We start from the raw sequence: 22,094 nt of genomic DNA, 5'->3' as shown, positions 1-22,094 counted from the left end.
GCACAATGAAATCTGCAGAAAAGGAATGAAACTTTGTTAAACAAAAAAATCCTAGATTGAGGAGCTCCAAGATCGAATGTCACTGTGGCAGGCACCCTGCAAACAGCAGACTGCCTGGAGGAAATCAGTTTAAATAATTTCAATAAAATAATAATAAATAGAATAAAAAAGAAGAAAATAAATAAATAGGTCTTTGGGGTATGAATATTTACATACAGATTTGTAATTAGCCTATTTGGATCTGTGCCTCTTGCAGGGCCACCTTTTTGGGCAGAAGGCCTGGATCATGCAACTGATGATGGGACCATGAAAATTCTTTTTTTAGCATTTTGCACATGCAAAACTGGTTCACATCAATAGCTGAGAATTATGGTGGCTCTTCAGAGGCATGTATAAAGGGAGCTGGCACTGGGCCTTCCATTTCTGTGGGTATCTTTAGCTTTAAGAACATTCTGCTACTGACAGATCAGCAGAGAGAACTGTGGATGTGAGAGAATGGAACCTGATTTGTAAAAATGTGTCTGCCTCAGAAGTGAGGCACTTTCAAGAAGGTGAGAAGTTCCCTAAGTTATACCCACTGTGAGTATTAAAGACGGTTTCATTCTTCCAGGCTGTAAAAAAAATTCAACGCTTGTTTTGCTTCACTGTACCAATAGTCAAATTTCCAAAACAAAATTTCAGAATGAACCAAGCATAAAATATATATATATATAAAAAGAAACATGGGACTAAGACCAAAATAGGCCTTGGCGGTTATGGCAGCATCCAGGTGGGCAAACGCGTGTTGAGCCCGCGCGTTCCTCGTGCCGAGGCTCGCGCTGGCAGGGCCCGTGACACACGTGCGCAGCAGCCGTGTCCCGCTGCGTCGTGGGCGCGAGGTGCTGGCTGCACAGCGACGGCAGCGTGCATCGGGGCAGCGCGTCCTCCCGTTTGATTCGGGTATTACGCGGCTTTGCTCTGGATTTGCTCTGCTTTGCCCTCCCCAAACTGAAGGTCATTTACTTTTCAAGCACAGAGTTTTGTCTTCAGAGAATTTATTAGTTACTCCAGGGATCAGTGAAAGCGTGTAGGTTTAAATGTATAAAATATTGTTTCTACTCAAAGGTAGAGTAACACGCTTTGCATTCTGCGCACTCTACTTGAATAATTTGAATTATGTGCATAAATTATTTGTGAAGAAATTAGCCTGTGATTAGCTTCACCTATCTCCGTTATAAGACAGGGTCAAATCAGCAGATCAGCAAATATGCGAGGTCATTTTGACACTAAAGGCATGAAACCAATTTAATTTTCATGACACATAAATTTGCGGTATCTGATTGTTAGAAGCGTCTTCTGGGAGCATTAAAACTAGACCCACTCACCAAGAATTCTTACTGGTCGGTGACTTGACTCAAGCTATCACTGTTCTTTAAATGTTGTTTTGTCGATACCATCATCAACAAAACAGTAATGTGTATTTAAAAGTAGTTTCATCTAACTGAAGGTCCAAACTGCTAACTTTTTTTTTTGAGGTTCAGTTCCTTAATTACTGCATGATTTGCCTGTAGAGCAGAGTTAAGGCAGCCTGGCTGCTTTTGGTGGGCATTTTATGGGTAGCTGGAATTGCGGTGATTTTTTTTTAGGGATCCTGCAAGCATAGTTTCAAAATAACTAAAATTCTCATGTGCTTTCCCTTATGTCAGTGATACGTATTTTTAATGTTAATATATACTATTTCTCTTGAGGAATTCGATGGCACTGTAGACAAATACAGTCTAAGGTGGCGCTAGGCCAAATGGGGCTGGAATTCCCGAGCCGAAGGGGCGGGACAGAGGGGAACGGGGGAACGCGGGATCCGTCCGGAGGCTCCCGGGGAGGCCGGAGCGGGGCGCGCGCGGGCGGCGCCGCATCGGTGACTCGGTGCTCGGCCGCTGCTGCCTGCCGCGCCTTGGCCTTGTGGCAGGCAGCACGAGCCGCTCGCCGCTGGGGCCGCGGCGCATGCGCGCGGGGCGCCTTCCTCTGGCCTCCGTGCGCGGCGGGTCCGGAGCGCCGGGAGCGGGACCAGGACCGGAGCGGGACCGGAGCGGGACCGGGCCGGGCGGCGGCACCAGCCTCATGTCGGCGGCGGGGGGCGGCCCCTGCGGGCCGGGGCCCGGGGCGTGCGGCGCGGCCTCCCCGCCCGGCGGCGGCGCCTCCATGTTCCGCTGGCTGGAGGTGCTGGAGAAGGAGTTCGACAAGGCCTTCGTGGACGTGGACCTGCTGCTGGGCGAGATCGACCCCGACCAGGCCGACATCACGTACGAGGGCCGCCAGAAGATGACGAGCCTGAGCTCGTGCTTCGCGCAGCTGTGCCACAAGGCGCAGACCGTGGCGCAGATCAACCACAAGCTGGAGGTGCGCGGCGCGGCGGGAGGGTTTGCGGGGCCTTAACGGCGCCTCCTGCCTTGCCGAGGCCGCGCGTGGCGCCCGGCCCGGCTGGTCTGGCCTCGGTGCGAGCAGAGAGGGGGGTATCTGCCGCAGCCGCGCTGGCCGCGCCTGCTGGAGCAGGGAGCCCCCGCGGGAGGGCTGGAGCGGCCCTGGGAAGGGGCTCGGGAGCGGGCGCTGTCCCCGCGGCCACGGCCCGAATCGCCTTGGGCCTGGGGCACGTCGTCATCTGCCTCGTTCCTCGGAGATAGGATGGCAACTGCCCATCCTGCTGTTATGCACTGGGAGATTGTTGATACGGCTTTCTCTGCTTCACGTTTGCCCTGAGCTGAAACCCAGTTTCTTCAGTATCTCTTCCAAGATATGCTTTTTAGGGCTCTAGTGCTCATTCTAGCAAATTTGGAATATATAGGGGCAAGAGGAAAAAAAATATCAGAAACCACAGAGATGCATCCTTTTTAAGAGCTTCTGTAGACAGGTAAACCACAGACTTAAGTTCTTTTCATCCTTTTTTTAGATACATATTTTAATAAAGGAAGTCTCAAATTGTAACTTGCACTTCTGCAGCGCTTTGCTGAAGGAAGTAAACTAAGTAAAATGACCTTGGTTTTGATTGGGTTCCTTCCATGTTTGAGGGGTTTGCTAGTTGTAGGGTTTAGCTGGGAATCAAGATATTTCAGAGTAGAATAAAGTCTCCTTTAGGCAATGAGCTTTGAGCATTGTAGCTTTTATTTCAGCAGACACGCACTGGAGTGATCCAGTTTCCAGTGTTCCTTGTGCTTGTGCTGTTAGGCTGTCATACACATTTTTAGTACTGGGCTTGCATATGTACTAAAAAGTTCCAACTTGAACTTAAATCTCAGTTGTGAATTTCTAGCAGCTGATTAGGGCTTACTGTGTATTCCATGGGCATGGTGCGTGTTTTGAACGGACTTGTAAAACAAATGAGTTTTCAGATTATCTTAAGAGAATGGTGATGCATGGCAAGTAGTTCTCTGAAAAGTTGCTTCAAGCTTAAATATTTTGAAAGGTAACAGTGAAGCTCAAATCCTGAAAGAGATGTTGGTACCCAATTAAGGTACCTAATAAGACACCTAATAACTGAGTGTCTGTGCCTCAGTCCTGCAGAGCAAAGGAGCCTGTCTGGAACTCTCAGTAGCATCGTTAGTGTGTGTCTACCTGTGAGACATAGTTCAGTTTGGTGAAAATGGGGTTGTGAATCTGGAGGGGAGCCATTTGGAAGTGTGGCAGAAAACCTATTATTTTGTTAAATAGTTTTACTACTGATAATTGTATTAGGCCAGATACATATAAAGGGAGTTTTTATCATTTAAATAGACATTTAGAAGGCTACAGTATTGCCTTGAAGGCTCTTAATTTTAGGACCTCATCATTATTAGACCCATAAACTTGAAGTGAAAACGGCCATTTAAAATCTGTAAAAGAGCTTCTCTGTTGAGAATGAGGGTCTTGTCTTTTTACATGCACAGATGTCCAACCAAAAGCCTCTGTGTCCAGAATGAAGGATGCAGTTACAACTTTCAAAGAGCTCACCAGGATTAATACTGGAATTTAGGATACGATCAGTGGGTTTGCTGTTTTTTAAAAAAGAAAATGCTGCATCTCATACAGTATTTAAAATAATAGTCATTTCATAATTGAAATTTTATGGTGCCTGTGCCCTTCATAGGAAATTTTTATTTATATTTGTGAAGTGTCATAAGCAAAAGTTTACTTAGGTACAAATACTTGCTCAAGCAATATATTAGATCTTCCAAAATACACTTTTTATTTGGATGAAAGTCATACTTTGACTTCAGTGTGTTAGCAATGCTTAGAAGCTAAGACTTCCCTGCTGCAGTTACTTTTGCAAGCTGTTGCCTTACTGAGTGGGTGACAGTATTCCCCCAAGGGAAATCTGAGTAATGATAAAAAAATTTTGTATATCATTCTGTTGATTGTGGGTACTGAGCCCTTATCTTTAGCAGAGCTGTTCAGCCATGTTACAGCATTATGACAGGAAAAGAGAAAAAGAGTTCAGACCTCGCTTTCCATTACCAGCTTAATGTGCCTTCTCTGATTGATTGTATTTGTTGTTAAGAAGCACAGCTTAGTGGTTTGGTTGGTGATGGAAACTCCCACTTCTGGGAGTTTGGTGCGGAAAATGCTTTGGCATGGCTGGTAGTATCTACTGCTGGAGAGAGAAAGGCTCTGTGTAAAACGACATGTTCAGGATGAAGTTATATTTGGTGGGCACCTGAAGGTACACCAAGGCACAGTGAACACACAGATACATTTGCTTGTGTTTTAGAGTGGCAAAAAATTTCAGTCATACTACTGTGATGGTAACATTTGCAGCGTTTAATTAAACAAAGAGGAGGAAGACTTGTTTTCCTATTATTCCTTCTGGTCACAGTAGATAGAGTTAGTTAAAGTTGGTTATTAAAGAGGAAAAATGTGTTGGAGGCCACCCTTTTCTCTAAGGTCAGTTTGATTTCTCTTGCATGGGGTAGAGCACTTGGAAGAAACGAGGGAGTGGATCTTGGTGAAGGACAGTAGGAGTCTCTGTCTGTTAAAACAAAAGCAGATGACACCCCTTTTACAGGGAGTCTTTTTGTCCTCCCTTCCTCCTTCCCTCCTGGAAAGCATTATAAGTCAGCAGAGGCAGGCTGTAGCTGATGTGAAATTTCAGGTTTTAAGTTAGAGGAAGTTACGATGCTAAGTACAACATTGTTTAAGTGGTCATTTCAGAACATGAAAGTTCTGTGTAATGCAGTTTTGTAGAAGTAAAAGAAATGGTCTGTCTGCCTCTGCTTTTGATGAAAGCTGAACTTGACCTTAACTGCAGCCCTGCAGCTGCCAGTTTAATTCTGCAGTTTAAAATGAACCAGCTAGAAGGAGGTGCCTGGCTGAGCACTCCGGGTGTCTCGACCTAAGCCAGTGACTTAATCTGGTTTAAGGCAATGTAGATGCTTGAGCTGAGCAAAACTTTTAAGTGTTTAAGAAGTTAATCGCCAATGTAGCTTTGTCCTTGATGAACTTAGAATCAGTCAATAGGTTTATAGGAATGCATTCCTATATGCTGAGGAGTTCTACAGGTAACTTGTTCATGTATCAGCTAAAGCTGATGGGAATTGCCATCATATTATTAGCTATTATGAAATGTACCTAGTTTAGTATTTTCTTAATAACAGCATCAAAGGAACTACTCAATCTGTTTTCCTTCTGATTTACTGGAGATGTTTTTGTCGTGATGCAAATGTTCCCCATCCTCCTGAGTCGGCGACACCTTCTGATTCGGGCATGGCCAGTGCTCTCCCCTGGATCTGGGGTTTCCACAGCACCACTTCCTTGAGCCTCTTGGCCTACGTGTGCTTTGCTATCTGGGCAAGAGGCAGCTCAGAATTGCACATTCACTGCCTAGCCATCTGCCTGCTACCTTTTTTTTTTTGTGTGTGTGTGTGTCTGGTTTAAACAAACTAAGACCTGACTCTTCCCACTTTTCCCCCAGTGAAGTCGTCCTCCCGAGCTGCTGTTTTGGCCCAAACTTGCATATTGTGGGAAACTTTAATCATACACCTTCAGCCACAGCCAAATTTGGTTCAAGCTGGAATACTCTGAGTAATCAACTCAGAGCAGAGGGGAGGTGGGTAAAAACATTTTTTTTTAGGTGGGAGAAATGTTTACATACAGTCAAAATGATTGCACTGGACTGCCTTCATGAGGAAGCCAAGGGGAAATTGATGCAGATTTAGCAGTTTTTGTGACTTCTGTTGCTAGTCTGCTTGTTTCTCATGCTTTTAAACTCGTTTGTTGTTTTTAAACTCATCTTAAACTCATTTGTTGTTGGTATGTAGAGTTACTGAAAAGCACATTGCTGCATGCCTCAAAAAGCACTGATTTCACTTTGACAGAGATGATAGGGAATTCAGGTCCCGTTTGTATTAGTTGTGGTGAATAAAATTACTGCCTTGCCCTCTTATTACTCAGGCTGATAACTTCTCTTTCATTTTCAGCTCAGTCCTATTTTGGGTCCTCCCATCTGGGCAATGGATAAATCTTAGATATTCTTTCACATCTGTTAACCCAAATACAATTCTTGTTCATACTGAAGGAACTGTTGGGGTGATAACTCAGAAAATAAAAGCTACTCCCAAAGCCAAATCATTATTCATGTCAACCAAATCATGTCATTATTTTTTTGTGACAATGCCCCTTCTCTATTTGCCTCCAATCACTGTTTTCCTTGCTTTCAGTAATAAGTTTGCTTCTGGCCAACACGGTTACTTGTCTTCGTCCCACTTTCTAAAACCTTATAATTCTTCATGTGGTTCCTCTAAAGTTCTGGGCCTGTAGGCTGTCATGCTGCTGCCTTCTTATTTCTCATTCCAGGTGTCCTTTGCAGCAGTGATTATGAGAAATAGTTAACTTGTGGCTTCAGCATGCCATCTGGCTGCTTCCTGCTGCACAAATACCTCCCTATTTGTACTTCATGTTGTATTCATTCCTCATACTGAGATTGCAAATTGTCCAGGGCAAGGTCCGTATTCGTTATTCGCCATGTGTGCTCACTTAGATCTGTACTCAGGATCTTATGTTATTATTAATACACAATTTTCAGTTAATTGTTTTAACATCTTCCTATGACAAATGTAGTGGTGGATGGGTGAGTCTTTCTGAATTTTTTTTTCTGAGAGGTGAGACCACCATATAAAGAGAAGATTGAATATGTTATAAAGTAGTCCAAAGAGATCCCAATGATGTTTACTTTTATTTTAAGGCTCTAAGCCCTCATTCTTAATCAAAAAAAAGACTTCAAAAGATACATGACTGTAAATGTATTCCATCCCAGCAATTAAACTGAATTTATTTTATATTGACACCTTAAAGTGCATTTTTTTGTTGTAATATCATTTACATGAATATTTCTCTTGGATACTACCTCATAGCTGCTTGATCAGGAAATAAGAATTGCTGTTTCCAAATTGAAAAGACTTTGTCTTGTCTGTTTTGTCTACAGAAACTCTAATTTTTGCAGTAATTTTTTGCTCTGCAGAATAATTACTTGTCTATTGCTTAGTGTCATGACATCTTGTCTGTTGTCCTGTAAGGGGGAAAAAAAAAGTGTCAGTTTAAAATTCTTGGGCTATTTCAAATGAAATTTGGACATAGGTGTAAAATCTCTATGAAATATATAAAAAAACTGCTAAATGGCATAATATTCCCCATTAAAATGACGCCACATTTGTTGACTCTTAGGGGTATGAGCTTTGTGTGGAGTGTAGCTTGCCACATGTGAGAGCACTAATAAACTGTCTTTGCTGTGTATTTTCGAGGGGAAATAGTGTGGTCCCTGTCTATCATTGGGTAGTCACACGTAGAATATTTTTGTATTACAACTCCCTTCATGAAAATTCTTTGATTTGAATTTGTGTAAAATTACCTTTAGGGGAAAAGACCTGTCAGCTCCCCAATGTCAATCTAGAAATAATTTAACAACAAAAATGATTATTTTGTTAATAGTGAGTTAGAAAATGAGCGGCAGGGTGTTTTTCAGAACTTAACATACAGCTACTTTAGCATCACTCATTAATTATAGAATAAAAATCTTATGCAATTTTCATGTAGCTAGATCTCCTGAAGATATTTTGTGTGTGTAAAATCATTTCTACTGTATTTCAGTTTAACACTGGTAAATCTGCATCTCAGGTGTTTGAAAGTTAAAGTGAGTATCTGTCTGTTTACAAGCTTCTTTCTGCGTCCTCCTTTGATGTAACCAGGAAGTTACTTTGAGGATGTAGCGAAATTAAACATAAAAACCCGCCTCAGGCCCAGCCCGGTGTTATTCTCTGTGAAAATTCATGTTCCGCAATTTGCTGTTTGGTGGCATTTCCCGAACTTTCCTGCCAGTGCAGTAAACTTTCTCCTGCACTGGATGTTCATGGCTCCTGCCCCAAGCCGATTTCTTGGCAAACTGTAGAGCAGTCGCAGGTGCCCTTCACAGCACGATACAGCACCTCTCCTTTGACAGTCTTGCTAAACGTCCCCGGCACGTGCCAGCTAGAGGGTTGGTGCGGGGGCCTGGCTACCCTTCTGTTATCCTTGCTGCGTTCACGCGGATGGAAACGCTCCCGGCGCGGGGTCTGGCACCGGTGCCTCGTGCGGGAGCCCTGCCCGGCAGAATGAGCGAGCCCGTCCGTGCCTCCTGCGCAGGCTTCTCCTTCCGTCTGTGCTTCTGCTCCCCCCGTGGTGTTTACTGAATGTTTTCCAGGACTGAATGCGGAGCTGTTAATTTGCTGTTGGGCTTTTCATGTGATTCTCGTAGAACAGAATGAAGAAAATGGTAGATAAGGAACGTTGCTGGAAGAATATTATAAAGGGCTGTCGTTACTTATCAGTACTGTAAGGTATTTTATATATGACATCTTGATAGTTGTGTCACACTGCTTTAGAGAGTTAGATAATCTGGCCAAGCTGCAAAATCTGGAACTTCTGTGAAATAATGTAAAGATTTAGAATTGGCCTTCACAGAAGTAGATCACAAGGTTTGATATCTGCACTTCCTTCTGGGTGTGACTGTTTTGTTTACATCTGTTTCTGCAATGGGTTTATGACCTTTTATAACATGTAAATAGATTACTTCTGTGCTGCACACACAGCTGCATGTGCATTTCTGTAGTGTGGACACTTTCTCTTTTTAATCTTATTAAAATGAAACAGTAGGATTTTAAATATTAGGTCACGTATAAAATTTTTTTTCCTTTGAGTTTGGCAGTCTCACTTTGTCTGTCCATTGATGCCCGCAGAGCATCACTCAAGTAACAAAACTGATAGCTCGCCATTCTCACTGCTTCTCAGTCTGCACAGAGAAACAAATGTTGTGAGGTCCAACCCAGCTGTGTTCCTTATAGGCCTTGGTGATCTGCTCCGTACCATATCATTGCCTCTTATGCTGGTGGTATCCTTAACTATCAAAGTTCAGTTTTAAATACTAGTTCCGTGCAGAAGGCGATTTCCGTTGTAGAGTTGCGTGGGGCTTGCAGGTTATTCAAGTTTTCTTGTCACTCGAGAAGTCTGAGAGAGGAAGTTTGCGCAATCTATTCTAGGGCATGAGTTAAATGCCCAGCAGGTCTGCCCAGGCCCTGTCCAAGCGGGTGGAGAGAGATGGAGGTTTCTGCTCTGTGCTCTGGGAGCGGGGTCCGAAGCCAGCTGAGCTCCTTGATGGGGATTTTCTCACCCTGGTCCCCGGGGCATTTGGTGAGGGCAGAAAAGCTGGGGGAGATCAAGGAGATCCGTCTTCTTGGCAGCAGTGAGCTGGGCATGGGGGCTTGACCTGGCTCGTCAAACTATGCTTCAATCTGGGTGCTCTGAATCGCCGCTGAGAGCTTTCTTCTGTCTGATAATTATGCTGGAAGCTTAGGCAAGCTGTCCGTCTAAATTAGTTACCTAAAGTTTGACCCGGTGCCCAAATCCTGCTTGCTTTTTTTACTGTTACAAATCTTTTAAAGCAGCGATTTACTTAATTGAATGGTTGAGTGTTGGCTTGCAATTTGATATTCATTGTGAAAATGCATTTGTATCGTGTTATTAAAATATCAAATATGCACTGCTTTCACCTGATAGACTTCTGAAGAATCAGAGACTTCTCCTTTTTTTGCTTTTAACTTGCTTGGAAGCAAAAAAAAACAAAAACAAAAAAACAAAACAAAAAACCCCCAAAACTCTCCCCTGAGATTGTCTGTGTTTCCTTGTATGAGTACTAGTTTTCAAAGCTTATGTAAGTATAATTTATCTTAAAAAATGCTGCTTGAAATTAAGGATAATAAGCAGCCTGGTAAACGTGTTTGGAATTGTTCTATTGTTTCAGATAGAAACACTGCATGTAAATGGTATGTGAAATGTTTCGTAACCATTTTTAGAGTTAATAACTGTCTCTCGTTTTGTACAGGCACATTTTCAGTTGTGTTTTAATTCTGGTTTGCGCAGTTCATTGACTGTTGCTGTTAAGCTGATGATACTTGTAGATTGACTTTTTTATTTTAGAATTCCATTAATTATTGTAGTACTAAGAAAAATCATGATGTTTAAGTTTTAAAATGAATTTACATTGCTATGGTTATAAACCTGGTCGTAGATAAAATACAGTTGCCTTACTTTACAGTGGGCATCAGCATCAGCAAAGCCCTATTGCCTGCATCATGAAAAATCTGGATGCTGTTTTTTTCAGCAGTATGATTGCTTGACACTGTTTGTGGGTGAATAAATGTGGCAGGAGTTAGGGAGGAGAAAGACCTGTAAATGATGCTACCTTTAAGCAGGGCTACAGAGGAATTGATGGCAGAGTGTGCTGGTATCTCCCTTAACACTGTGTGTTGCACATATGTACCAACAGAGAAGTTATCTATGTATCACAGGTCTGATGACCCCATTTTAATCATTGCTCTAATTACTATCATGAATTATGTCTTCCAGGCACAGTTAGTAGATCTGAAGTCTGAACTGACAGAAACTCAGGCAGAGAAAGCAGTGCTGGAAAAAGAAGTGCACGATCAGCTTCTGCAGCTCCATGCTGTTCAGCTGCAGCTGCATGCCAAAACTGGTCAGAGTGTTGATTCGGGGGCTATCAAGGCAAAACTGGTGAGTATGGCAGACTGGAGAGAGGATTATGGGATACTTTTTCCCTTTCTTCCCAAAGTTCTTCCTTGGAAGGTGCAAATAGACTGACTGCTAATGTTAACATTAAGAAGGATGGAGAGAATTAGCTTTTTTTTTTTAGGTAACATTTACATTTGGTTGTTAGCAACAGTTAAAATACCTAAATAATGTGAGAATAATGAATTAAGAAAGTAAGATGCTATTTTTAATGTAGTAAAAACTAGTAAGTCTGAAGGATAAAAATGTTTTGATGGTTCAGATTTTTTTTTTTTTACAGAGAACAAAATTAAAAGAAATAGCTTCTCATATAGAAATACCAGATGTTTATGTATCATAAAAACAGACTAAAATAAAGTAAGCCTATTGTAGCAATAGGCTGATAGGAGTAAGAATGCAGTTGTTTTGCCATGCATAAAGGCAGATGGTGTCACACTCCTTTCTCTTTTGTCTAGCTTTTTTACTTAGAATGCTGCAGATACCTCTGCTATCTATCCACTCTCCTGTCTGTTTCTCCCGTCATAAATATCGTGACAGACAGTGGAATGGTTCTGAGAAGTATGAGAACCTTATAAAACCCACCAGCAGTAGCCAATATATAGATATTTGTGCAAGTAATTGTAGCTGACTGATAACCAGTGTGATAAACTACCTCCTTACTAGACACTACGCTATTTCATGCTCTAGCACAGGGACATTTTTAAATAGAAAAGTAAAGTAATTCTGTATTGATTGTGGTTTCTGGCTGTAGGCATAACTCGAAGTCTTGGTGTCTGACCACTTTTTATTTTTCACAGATTTTCCAACTAGCTAGTCATAGCATACATGTAACATTCAACTAGTTGCCTCTGCTATGTTGCCTTGTTGCTTAATGCCTGCGGAAACAGTAGTAGATTGTAAAAGCTCACAGGTTATCTGTGCTGATCACTGATTAGCAGATGAACCTGAATGCTCCCTGTTTCAGATCCAAAACCTACAGTTGAATTAGAGTATGTCTTTTAAATATATGATATGTAGGAGCACTGTATATCAGAATACATACCACAAAACAAAGTTAGAACTGGTATTATTGAAGCTGATATAGAGAACTGTTATTTATTTATTTAAAAAAACCCAAAAAACTAATGCAGAAAAAAAAAAGCTTGAGTTTTAAATAAGTAAAAAATCCAGTGTTGACCTTCTGACAGGCAAAAGTCTCTTAGAACAAGGAGAGATGGTATCAACAGAAATTGTGATGGAAAAATTACGTTCTATGCTAGTTAACTTCCTGTTTCTGTTACATGCAGGTTCTTAATATAAGTGTACACTCAGTCAATTGTGAAATTTTAAACTAAGAGATATTTTAAATGTTTTGACTTGCTAAGCAGGTGGTAACATCATGTAGTTTAGTTCAAATCCCTTTTTAGGGGGTGGGATATTGCTTAGTCCAAGCATGGTAATGTGCCTTTCTTTGTAAGATGGAGAAAATTTCATCTAGGTAACTTCATTTGTTTTATGATTTATGTATCTTTTGGCTACCTTTCTCCATCCCTCATGATATGGTTGTGATACATGTCCTGTTATCCTTTCTGAAAATAAATAATCCATTTTCTATGTAGCAAATGTTATATTATAGACTATATTTTTATTGTCCTTTCAGAAAATTGCTACGTGCATTATTTATCCATCAGTTAACCCCCTTATTTTAAGTTTAGAGGAGCTAAAAGGTGAACCTGCCTTCTTTAGTTTGAAATAGGATTTTTTCCTTCTTTTCAGTAAAATATTGTAATGCTTTTCATGTTATCTCGTTATTCTTCATAGCAATTTCAAGTATTTTTTGGGGGAAAATCATCTTAACCTAGGTTGAGGTTTCTAATAATTTCCATTGCAAAATACTCAGATTGCTACTCAGTACGATTGTAGTAGTGTGCTTGCTTTTTTTTTTTTTTTTTTAATCTCCGGTAAAGACATACTGGTACATTTCTTTCCGAATTCATGTTATTGCTTTTTCTTAAAGTTCCCACTGCCTGCTTCTCTAATAATGAAACTCTCTTCTTCTGTCTTAAGTCTGTCCTTTCTGTGGAGGAAATGGTAAGTAGGCTGATTGCCTTTATTTGTGTTTAAAACAGTGCTTTGTTTTGTGTAGCAACTTATATATGTTGGCCTTAGAAACTGGCAAAACAGATCTGTCTTGTTCAGTCTTCTTGCAAGATGCCAAGGTGGTGTGTGAAGATCTTTTTGTTTGTTCATTGTTCTGTTCTATTAGTCTTAGTGGTCTCTTTCATAAGTCTGTATTTGTTTTTTGGTGGCAACTTGACATTCTGAAAGATTGTTCTTGCTACCTCTCAAAAATTTTAAGCTTTTTTGCAATTTCTGAAACATAAATAGCGTACACACCTAGCAGTGCAATATGAATTATTTGTCACACTTTATCTCTCTTTTTTGTCAACTTTTCCGTATGTAAATGTGCTATATGACATTTGGTTGCCTCTGCAAACATCCCAAATCAAATCAATTTTGGGGGGGAGGAGGTTATAACTAAAGCATAAAATCCAGTGAGAAAGAAAATGGAGTGTTTAGTCTGAATATCATACCTTTATATATCTGCCTAAATTCTGTCTTTTTTATATTTGTCAAATAAAAGATGCTCTAAAAGAGAATACTTAAACAGTCATTGGGCCTATAAAACTTAGAACTACTTGATGCAGAGTTTGCAATGTGTATATAATGCAAGTTTTACAGGAACAACGTATCTGTATGGACCGCCCAGCTGCTGTAGAACCAATTTTATGTATGAACTGTGACTCTTCTAACAGCTCAAATATTTGGCAGAGACAATCCAGTGTTTTGACACTCCTGAATTTTTGTAATTGCCTTCTGGCAGATGGCAGATGTGAATTCAAACAGCCCCAGACCATGATTACAGTGGTGAGGCTTGGGTTTTAAAAATGTAGATGAGGTCAAATTCTTGGCTTATGAGTGTGTATTGCAGTTCAAAAGAGGATTTATTGAAATTTTTTTCTTGATCTCGGGACGGAGCAGATGTGGCTTTCTGTGCCAGGTTTTCTGATGTGCTTATGTGGTCAAATCTGCTCTGCAGCTGGTCAGTGCAGGAGCTGCAGGGAAATGTGATTTCAAGCAATCTGAGAGCCGCTCCTCCCGAGCAGTACGTTAGGCAATGCTTGGCCACTGAGTGCAACTGTTTAAAACGGCACATTCATCTGACCTGATAAAAAGATTTCAGAGGTGAGGGAAATTAGCGCTAAAGTGCATCAAATTCAGAGTTGTTTTGCTGGTGAATATCTGCTAATATCTACCTATGTATTATGAAATTACCTCTCTTGGGAAGGTAGGACTTTCTTGAATTGTCAAATGTAGTAATACCAGCCATATTCATGGTTTCATGTATAGGTTTGGAAGAGTGAGCGAGTGTATTTGTGATTTGCTAACAGGTTTGTCTTGCCAACTCTACTGAATTTCATTTTGTCCTGTTGCATATTAAGTCGCATCTCCTGGTTTTATTTGTCTGTATCTTATTCGTCTATATCCTATACCTTTACTGTTTTTCTGGTTTGCTGTGTTTTCCCTGCTACTCTGTAAAAATGGCATTCAGCAATATTGGGAAAAAAAGAAAGATACGAGTAATCAAACACGCTATTCTCAAAAGTAGATTTTGCAGAATAGGATGTGTATTCTACTTAGGGTACTGGTACTTAGTACTTAATTTTTTTCGGGAAAACAGTTGTCATTTTAAAGACATACAGGTTTGCTGAATGTTTCACTGACAACCGATCATGTTAAAAATCATTTAAAAGTAATTTTAAAAGAATATTGATTACCTCAAAGTATTCCATAGTTTTATAGTTTCTTTCCTGTCTTTAAAATAATCTCTTCTCTGTAGCTCTAGTAATGTCTCATTTGAACACAGGAAAAAGTAGGGATGGTATTTCGATTACTTGAATTTTGCCTTTTGCACGTGGCAGGAAGAAGCACTGCCGTTAGTGTCTGTCCCCTGGTTAGGATCCACTAGATGCATTTTTTGCCAAGGACTCATAAGCAGGATAAAAATGAAGTTGGGGGCACAGTGTAGTCTGCAAGGCCTCCTCTCCCCAGGGCAGGGAGAACCTCTGGCTGAAGTACCAGGCTTCCTTCCTCCCTGGCTACCAAATAACTCCACGTCTTTCACAGCGACCATTTCAACACATTTCTCCCCAGTCAAAGGCAGGCTAGTCTGAAATCCATTATTTTCAGGACTATTTGAATCCTTTAGGAATGAAACAAGCCTAAACCCGCCATCCTTCACTCCCCTCGTTTCCCTGGATGAGTGCCCTGAACACTGGGCGGCCGGGAAGATGCACTTTGGCTGCTGATTAGTGCAAGGCTTGAGCATTAAGTAAGATGGTTCTCTCTGAGGGATCTGTGTCAGCTAGGAAACATACTTGGCTTTTACAAGCAGTAGTTTTTGAATGTTTGAGATGTTTTTCTCTCTTCCTCACGCTCAGGTCCACAACTCACAATCTGAGTGACGATACTGTTTCATAAGGATAACTATGTTTGCTTTATCTGAATTATGAAGATTGCATCTCCTTTCCTTATGACATTTAAACTTTTATGTGCTACGAATTGACATTTCAGTGACAGATGTCTAGTTCCCTTTGGGCAACCTCTCATGAACTGTAAATTCCTCCAAGTGTATTTGTTGACACCCCCTAGCTCAACACAAGGATAGTGACAGAGGAGCAAGCAGCTGAAATTTCATTGGACCAGTCTAAGTGCACTGGTAGAGGCAGATACGGGATGGTTAATGTGGAAGGGGTTGCTTCTGGCACCTTTCTGGAAGGGCACATCCTGAAGCTGATGCTCTGTCACTGGATATGTATGTGTGGAAGAATATGCCCCATATTACTGTAACTGCAAATCAAACTCCAATAATCTCCAAAACTAAAAGGTAATTAGTTGCCTCTGTCTCATATTCTTGAAGACCCGGTCTTTTTATGTTCTGAAAAAACAAATTGTACCTTTGATCTTATACAAAGTATTTGAATGCCACAATGTATTTACCACACAAAGAAACACTTTGGTTTTAATTATTTTAATTTTAAAACCTAGTAAGATTTCGAATATCTTTGCTCTAGAAGTCTTTGGGTTTTGTTTTGTATATAGGTAAGACTTTGAAGAGCAATATTTATGGAATTAAATGTCTAGCTCCCATTGACTTTCAGTAAGATTGGGCAATTAATAGTCTTCTAAAAATTCTCCTTCCGAATTAATTTGAGAGGAAGGGAGGAAAGACAAAGAAAAAACATCTTAATATAATTTTTTTGAGGAGATAAATAATTTGAATTTTGAGGGTCCTGTGGCTCATTATAAGAAGCCCTTATCATAAATGAGCTATGATATTTGTGTGCAGAAACTGTAAATGTTCTTTCACTAATAACTTCAGTGAAAATTTTTCAACAATTTTTTTTCTTTCTTTTTTTTGTAAAGGAGAGAGAGCTTGAAGCTAACAAGAAAGAGAAAGTGAAAGAAGCTCAACTGGAAGCTGAGGTGAAGTTGCTGAGGAAGGAAAATGAAGCCCTTCGTCGACACATCGCGGTGCTTCAGGCAGAAGTTTATGGAGCAAGACTGGCAGCCAAGTACTTAGATAAGGAGCTAGCCGGAAGGTGTGTAGAGGCAATTTGTGTGCCTAGCATGATTTCTTTCCCTTTTTTGTTCGTAAAGGGGTTGTTTCATACTGCGTAGTGCAAAACACGAGTCCTCCTCTATACCAAGCATTTCTTGATGCTATGGAAATATCAACAGTGTATATACAAGTCACACCTTGGAAGAGTTAAATATAAACGTCTGTGGATTTTTTTGAGCTATTATTGATTATAAACCAGACTTTTCCCTGTTCACTCTTTTTATAACTGCAACCTGCATTTTTTAGTAACATCTGTTAAGTTTCCTTTTTCCCTTGGTTTTGGAGGCTTCGGACTGACTGTCTTGATAGGTATTGCACTATTGTTGTCTTAGGGCTTAATATAAGAGACTGACCAGGATGAAGGCAGTCACCCATTCCCTTAGTTATCTTTAGAAATTCTAAAGACTTAAGTTCTCACCAAATAATCCTACTACAGAGTCTTCATTACTGCATTTTTTAGAATGAGTTATTTGTGGTTTGCTTTCTAATCCTCCGTAGTCCGTAGCTTTTAAAATTGTTAGCAGGGAGATAAAAATGTGCAGAGATAAGAAACTATCTGCACTATGTATGTCATGTCATGACTATTACAGACTGTGCTGTAGCTGTGGTAACTCATGTGTGACTACAGTATAGCCATGACATGATTAACTGTGGTAGCAGGCAATGGATGCGTTAACCTCAGCAGCACGCAGTCATGGTCAGTGTTAGCAGCACAGTGCCCAGGTGACCATGAGCGCTGCAGCTTCCCGAGCTCGCCCAGGGCCCTGTGGCCTCCCGCTGGCCCCGTGAGCGAGAGGCCGGGCCTGCCGGCCTCTGTGCTGAGCTGGGTTGGAGCTGATGGTCACCGCTGCAGCGGGTGTCTCGGAGGCTGTGGTCCGCAGCACTCATCCTCTCTGGCAAGTCCTGCACTTTGGGGAGTTCTTGTTTATCCTCTCACTTTGGCCTTGTGCTGCAGCTGTCTGAACCACACTCTTGTAGTAGTTGCTGTACCATGGTCCATTAGCATGGTAAATGTGTTCATGCAGCAATTCAGCTCTTGGCCCAAGCACTACTAAATTCTTTGTTGACTTGACAACTTGGCTTCCTTTCCTTTAGCATGACACTGCGGCCCTTGCTGCTGTTAGAGTGAGATTTGAATTTCCTCTTACAAAAAAAAAAATATTATTCTCATATATTAAAGCATGCATCTGTTATGGTTTCATTTGGAGATAAAAACAAGATAGTCCCTTAAAGCTTCTGGGATACAGGTGTTGGTTCCTTTAGTTACGGGGAGTGCCCAGACATTTACTTCTCCTTGTTCTTGCAAGATCTTATGTATTGTCTGGCACATATTCTGTCAAACAATCATAAAATGGCATTCTTTCAGCCTCATGTGTTTTCCTTCTCTGGAGCTCCTGAGGAGCTCCTAACTCTAAAGAGTAAGTAGAAAGGCATATAGATAAAAATCTTCTATTTGCTATTAATACAGGAAGAACCTCCAAATTCCTTGCTTTACCAGGTACAGTCGTTAAGGTTTCTGGGTATTGTGACTTACACAAATCTACAAGACTTTAAGCTTTTAGGAAGAGTTTACATATGCACATACATGTTTAACATGCTCAACGCTGTTACAGTTCTGTGTTACTGCACTCAGACTAGCTGATGCCTGGCTGTGGGCTGTAGCCAGATGTAGCTGAGTAACACAGTGCCTTCCTTCTCAGGTGCGATACAGCTTGTTACCTGTGTCCTCTCTTTGCCGTCGTGTAGGGTCCAGCAGATTCAGTTACTGGGACGTGATATGAAGGGACCTGCTCATGACAAGCTCTGGAATCAGCTGGAGGCAGAAATACACCTTCACCGTCACAAAACTGTTATTAGAGCCTGTCGGGGTCGGAACGATCTCAAGCGACCGATGCAAGCACCACCAGGCCATGTAAGCTGAAAAGGCAAATCATTCCTCCGTAGTTTTCCAGGAGTTACGGGAAATAGCCATGTGTTAGCTCTTCATTTTCCTGTTTGAGCTCAGTTCAGTATTGCAGTTTTATATGTCACTTCTGTATAAATCATTCTTCTATATAAGAATAAAATTCTTATATATTCTTCTAAATAAAATCTTTAAAAGGCATTTCACTGTGGTGACCCTTGCTGAACTTGCCTCACCTGCGTTGGCATGTGACCTGTTTATGAGCCCAGGTTTCAGGGCATAGAAACAGAGACCTTCTGGAAGGAGGGTTGCTTTGGCCTGTCCTGAATACTTTAGTTGGTCAGAGGTGAATCCTACTGCTCGTGTTGCTAATTACATATAAGATATTGGTGGGTGAATATTAAATAGTTATACAAGTCGGGAAAACAGTGTTGTGTTTGTTTTCCTTATTTCATAGCCTGTCTGTGAAGGGGAGCTCTAAGTTTGTCCTGCTTGAAGGACTGTAAAACTTTCTACACTGCCTTAAAATGAGAAAACACAGAAAAACAGCAGTATTCGGTTCTCATACTTTGTTATGTTTGTCTTCATCAAACTAGGATCCAGATGCTTTAAAGAAGAGTCAAGGTGTTGGTCCAATCAGAAAAGTTCTCCTTGTTAAAGAAGACCATGAAGGACTAGGAATTTCAATTACAGTAAATACTTTTATTTATTTTCCATGATACAGAGGAAACAATCGTGAAGTTTGTTTCTCCTTCTGTACAACAGGAGGGACAGGGAATGGGTTATGGGTTGTACGGGTTGAAAAAGCAGAGGGGCTGCATTATGCAAATAATAGCTACACTCTGGTCAGTTGAAGAATACAACACGTGAATATGAAATGAATATGAATAGAATAGCTAACTAAGAAATAGCTAACTGCTGATTTATGATTTTTACAAAGGCTAAAGTATTAAGAAATACTTAGACTTTAGACCTTTTAACAGAGTAGGAATAGACTGAGAACTAACTTTCAATGCTTAGTGCTTGTAGTTGTAGAATAGCTTTTTAAAATATTGTTATCTGGCACCTTTATATGCATGTATTTATGTACTAAATACATATATAAACACTATATATATATCGTTGTGTGTGTATAAAAAGGCTATTTTTTGCACTGAAATTTGAAAATTGGCTTACACTTCGATTTCTAAAGATTAGTATTGATTCTTGCAATAGAATATGCTGATATGCTTTTTATTATTTTCAATATAAGAGACTTTGATGCTGTCTCCTCAGCCTAAGTATGGTTTTGCTACTACAGTCAGAACTGTCGCTTTTCATTATTTGGGTGTATATTGGAAATATGCCCACTTTTTGGGAGGGAAAGAGGGAAGCATATCATGCATTCTTATCCAACATAGGTTTTCATATTTTCTGTAATAAAACCTGAAATAAGCACTTTTAAGAGCAAATACCAAAATGCTGATTTTTATACTAAGGGAGAGCTCAGTTAATTAAAATATGGTTATTTTTATAGGGTGGGAAGGAGCATGGTGTTCCAATACTTATCTCTGAAATCCATCCTGGACAACCTGCTGATCGATGCGGAGGGCTGCATGTTGGTGATGCTATTCTGGCAGTAAATGGAGTTAATCTAAGGGATGCCAAACACAAAGAAGCTGTGACTATTCTTTCTCAACAAGTGAGTTACGCTTTTTTCCACAGGCAAATTCAGGTGCTTCTTTTGTTCTGCTATTGAATTACTTTGGGATACTGATGTTTGCTAAGCACAGTAATTATGCTAGACTAAGATACAATGACTCCTGAAACTGTGTTACCTTATGCTTAATCTTGTTATGCCTTGAAGTCTAAGGAGAAAGTTGCTGGGTGAGTACTGGTTCAGTTAAATCCCCATATTGGCTAATGAACCCTCAGTAAAGCTAATGGAAATCTTGTTATGTTGTCTATGTTGTCGGTAGAGAAATGATTATTTAGAGGTGTCTGTGTCTTGTTTTTCTTTTTTTTCATGGATCATCTCCAAGAAATTCAGATAATTTAGTTTGATAAATCATAGCTATAGGCTGCACTTCTTTAATCAGCAAGAACTTTCAACTTAACCGTTGAGTAAAATGTTCTTGTTTTAGTTAGCTCAAAACAGTAATCCTATTACATAGCCGTGCAGTAGGTAAACTTGTAATTTTGATTGCATTTTAGAGAGGCGAAATTGAGTTTGAAGTAGTATATGTTGCTCCAGAAGTAGATTCAGATGATGAAAATGTAGAATATGAGGATGAGAGTGGACACCGTTATCGTTTGTATCTTGATGAATTGGAAGAAGGTGCAAATTCAAGTTCTAATAAGAAAGAAGGAAATGTGGATGTCAAACCATCACAAGGTAAGCTCTCTAAAGTGTTACATGCTCTTTAAGTCTTAATTCTCAATATGCACAGCAATTTCTAGAATACAGTGTTTTTATATTAATTGTAAAGTTAATTTTCTGCTAATTCAATTAACCTGCTACTAGACTGTCACTTCTTTTGGCAAGTCCCTCATTTATTGGCCTAGTTTACTTAGATAAAACTAAATTAACTTTTTCACCTTTTCCAAGTTGAAAATAGAATTTATTCTCATCTGATTTTCTGATTCTGGTCTAGGATTAGTTGGTTCCCTTGAATCCATTATTTTGTTCACTACTTCAGTTATATATGTGTTTTAGATCAGAGAAGTATAGAATAGTTCCTGTTTTCCTCATGTATTGTGTTCTACTAAAAACTTATTAGCTCTTATTTCAGTAATCTTCTCAGTAAGCTTTCCAGTTTGTGAAGGCAAGCTCGCTAATCTGTCATATCTGAGACTGCTTTTCTTCCTTAAATAAAACTTATTTTTAACTTGCAGTGTTTGATAAGAAACCAAGTATTGATGGACATGAAAATGGAGACCTGCGGAATTCAGTTGGAGCTCCATTAGAAGACACTGCACCCAAGTTAGCCCGTTCTGCTGAGTCTTTATCGTAAAAAAAAGGAATAATAATAATAAAAAAAAACCTGGACAGATCCCATTTTTGGGAACAATTGATAATCATTACTGACTGTTCCAAGTTGCATATACTAGTGTAGGTTGTAAAAGAATGATTAAAAGTCAAAGGGAACTGTATTACTGTTGCCTGGAAAAAAGGCGGTTACCTCAGGACTTCATTGTGAACAATTCTAAATGTGGAAAACTGTCTTTTGTGTGACATGCAGTAGTTACCTAGCACATGGCCTGTGACATGAATTTTCTTTTAATAATAAGCACCAAAACATGGGATTTCTAAAAAGGCTGATCTTAATATATCCATCTTTGAATTTTGCTGGGGTTCCAGGGGAAGTAAAGTGTGGTCACCTTCACCTTGTCCCTTTGTTGTTTTAAAGGGACAGCTGATGTTCCAGTTGGTATGAACAAGCTTCATCTCGGAGAGGGGTGGTGGGATGGGGAATAAGTTGTACTGTTACC

The 22,094-nt window shown here is 40.3% G+C and overlaps 1 protein-coding gene across 1 annotated transcript; it reads left to right on the top strand.

The window, feature by feature from the left end:
- The first annotated feature begins 2,097 nt into the window (after window positions 1–2,097).
- GOPC (golgi associated PDZ and coiled-coil motif containing) lies at window positions 2,098–22,015 on the top strand. The gene is made up of 9 exons (XM_088522703.1): window positions 2,098–2,376; window positions 10,879–11,043; window positions 13,105–13,128; window positions 16,525–16,700; window positions 18,467–18,632; window positions 19,220–19,315; window positions 20,140–20,304; window positions 20,817–20,997; window positions 21,498–22,015. The coding sequence occupies exons 1-9, from the start codon at window positions 2,098–2,100 to the stop codon at window positions 21,614–21,616; spliced, it is 1,371 nt and encodes a 456-aa protein (XP_088378829.1). The 3' UTR covers window positions 21,617–22,015.
- Window positions 22,016–22,094: the final 79 nt, after the last annotated feature.

The sequence above is a fragment of the Tinamus guttatus genome, unplaced genomic scaffold (genome assembly GCF_059628265.1).
Source record: "Tinamus guttatus ecotype Peru unplaced genomic scaffold, ASM5962826v1 Tinamus_guttatus_pri_ptg000010l, whole genome shotgun sequence".
NCBI lineage: Eukaryota > Metazoa > Chordata > Aves > Tinamiformes > Tinamidae > Tinamus > Tinamus guttatus.
This window is presented reverse-complemented; position numbering and strand designations above follow the sequence as displayed.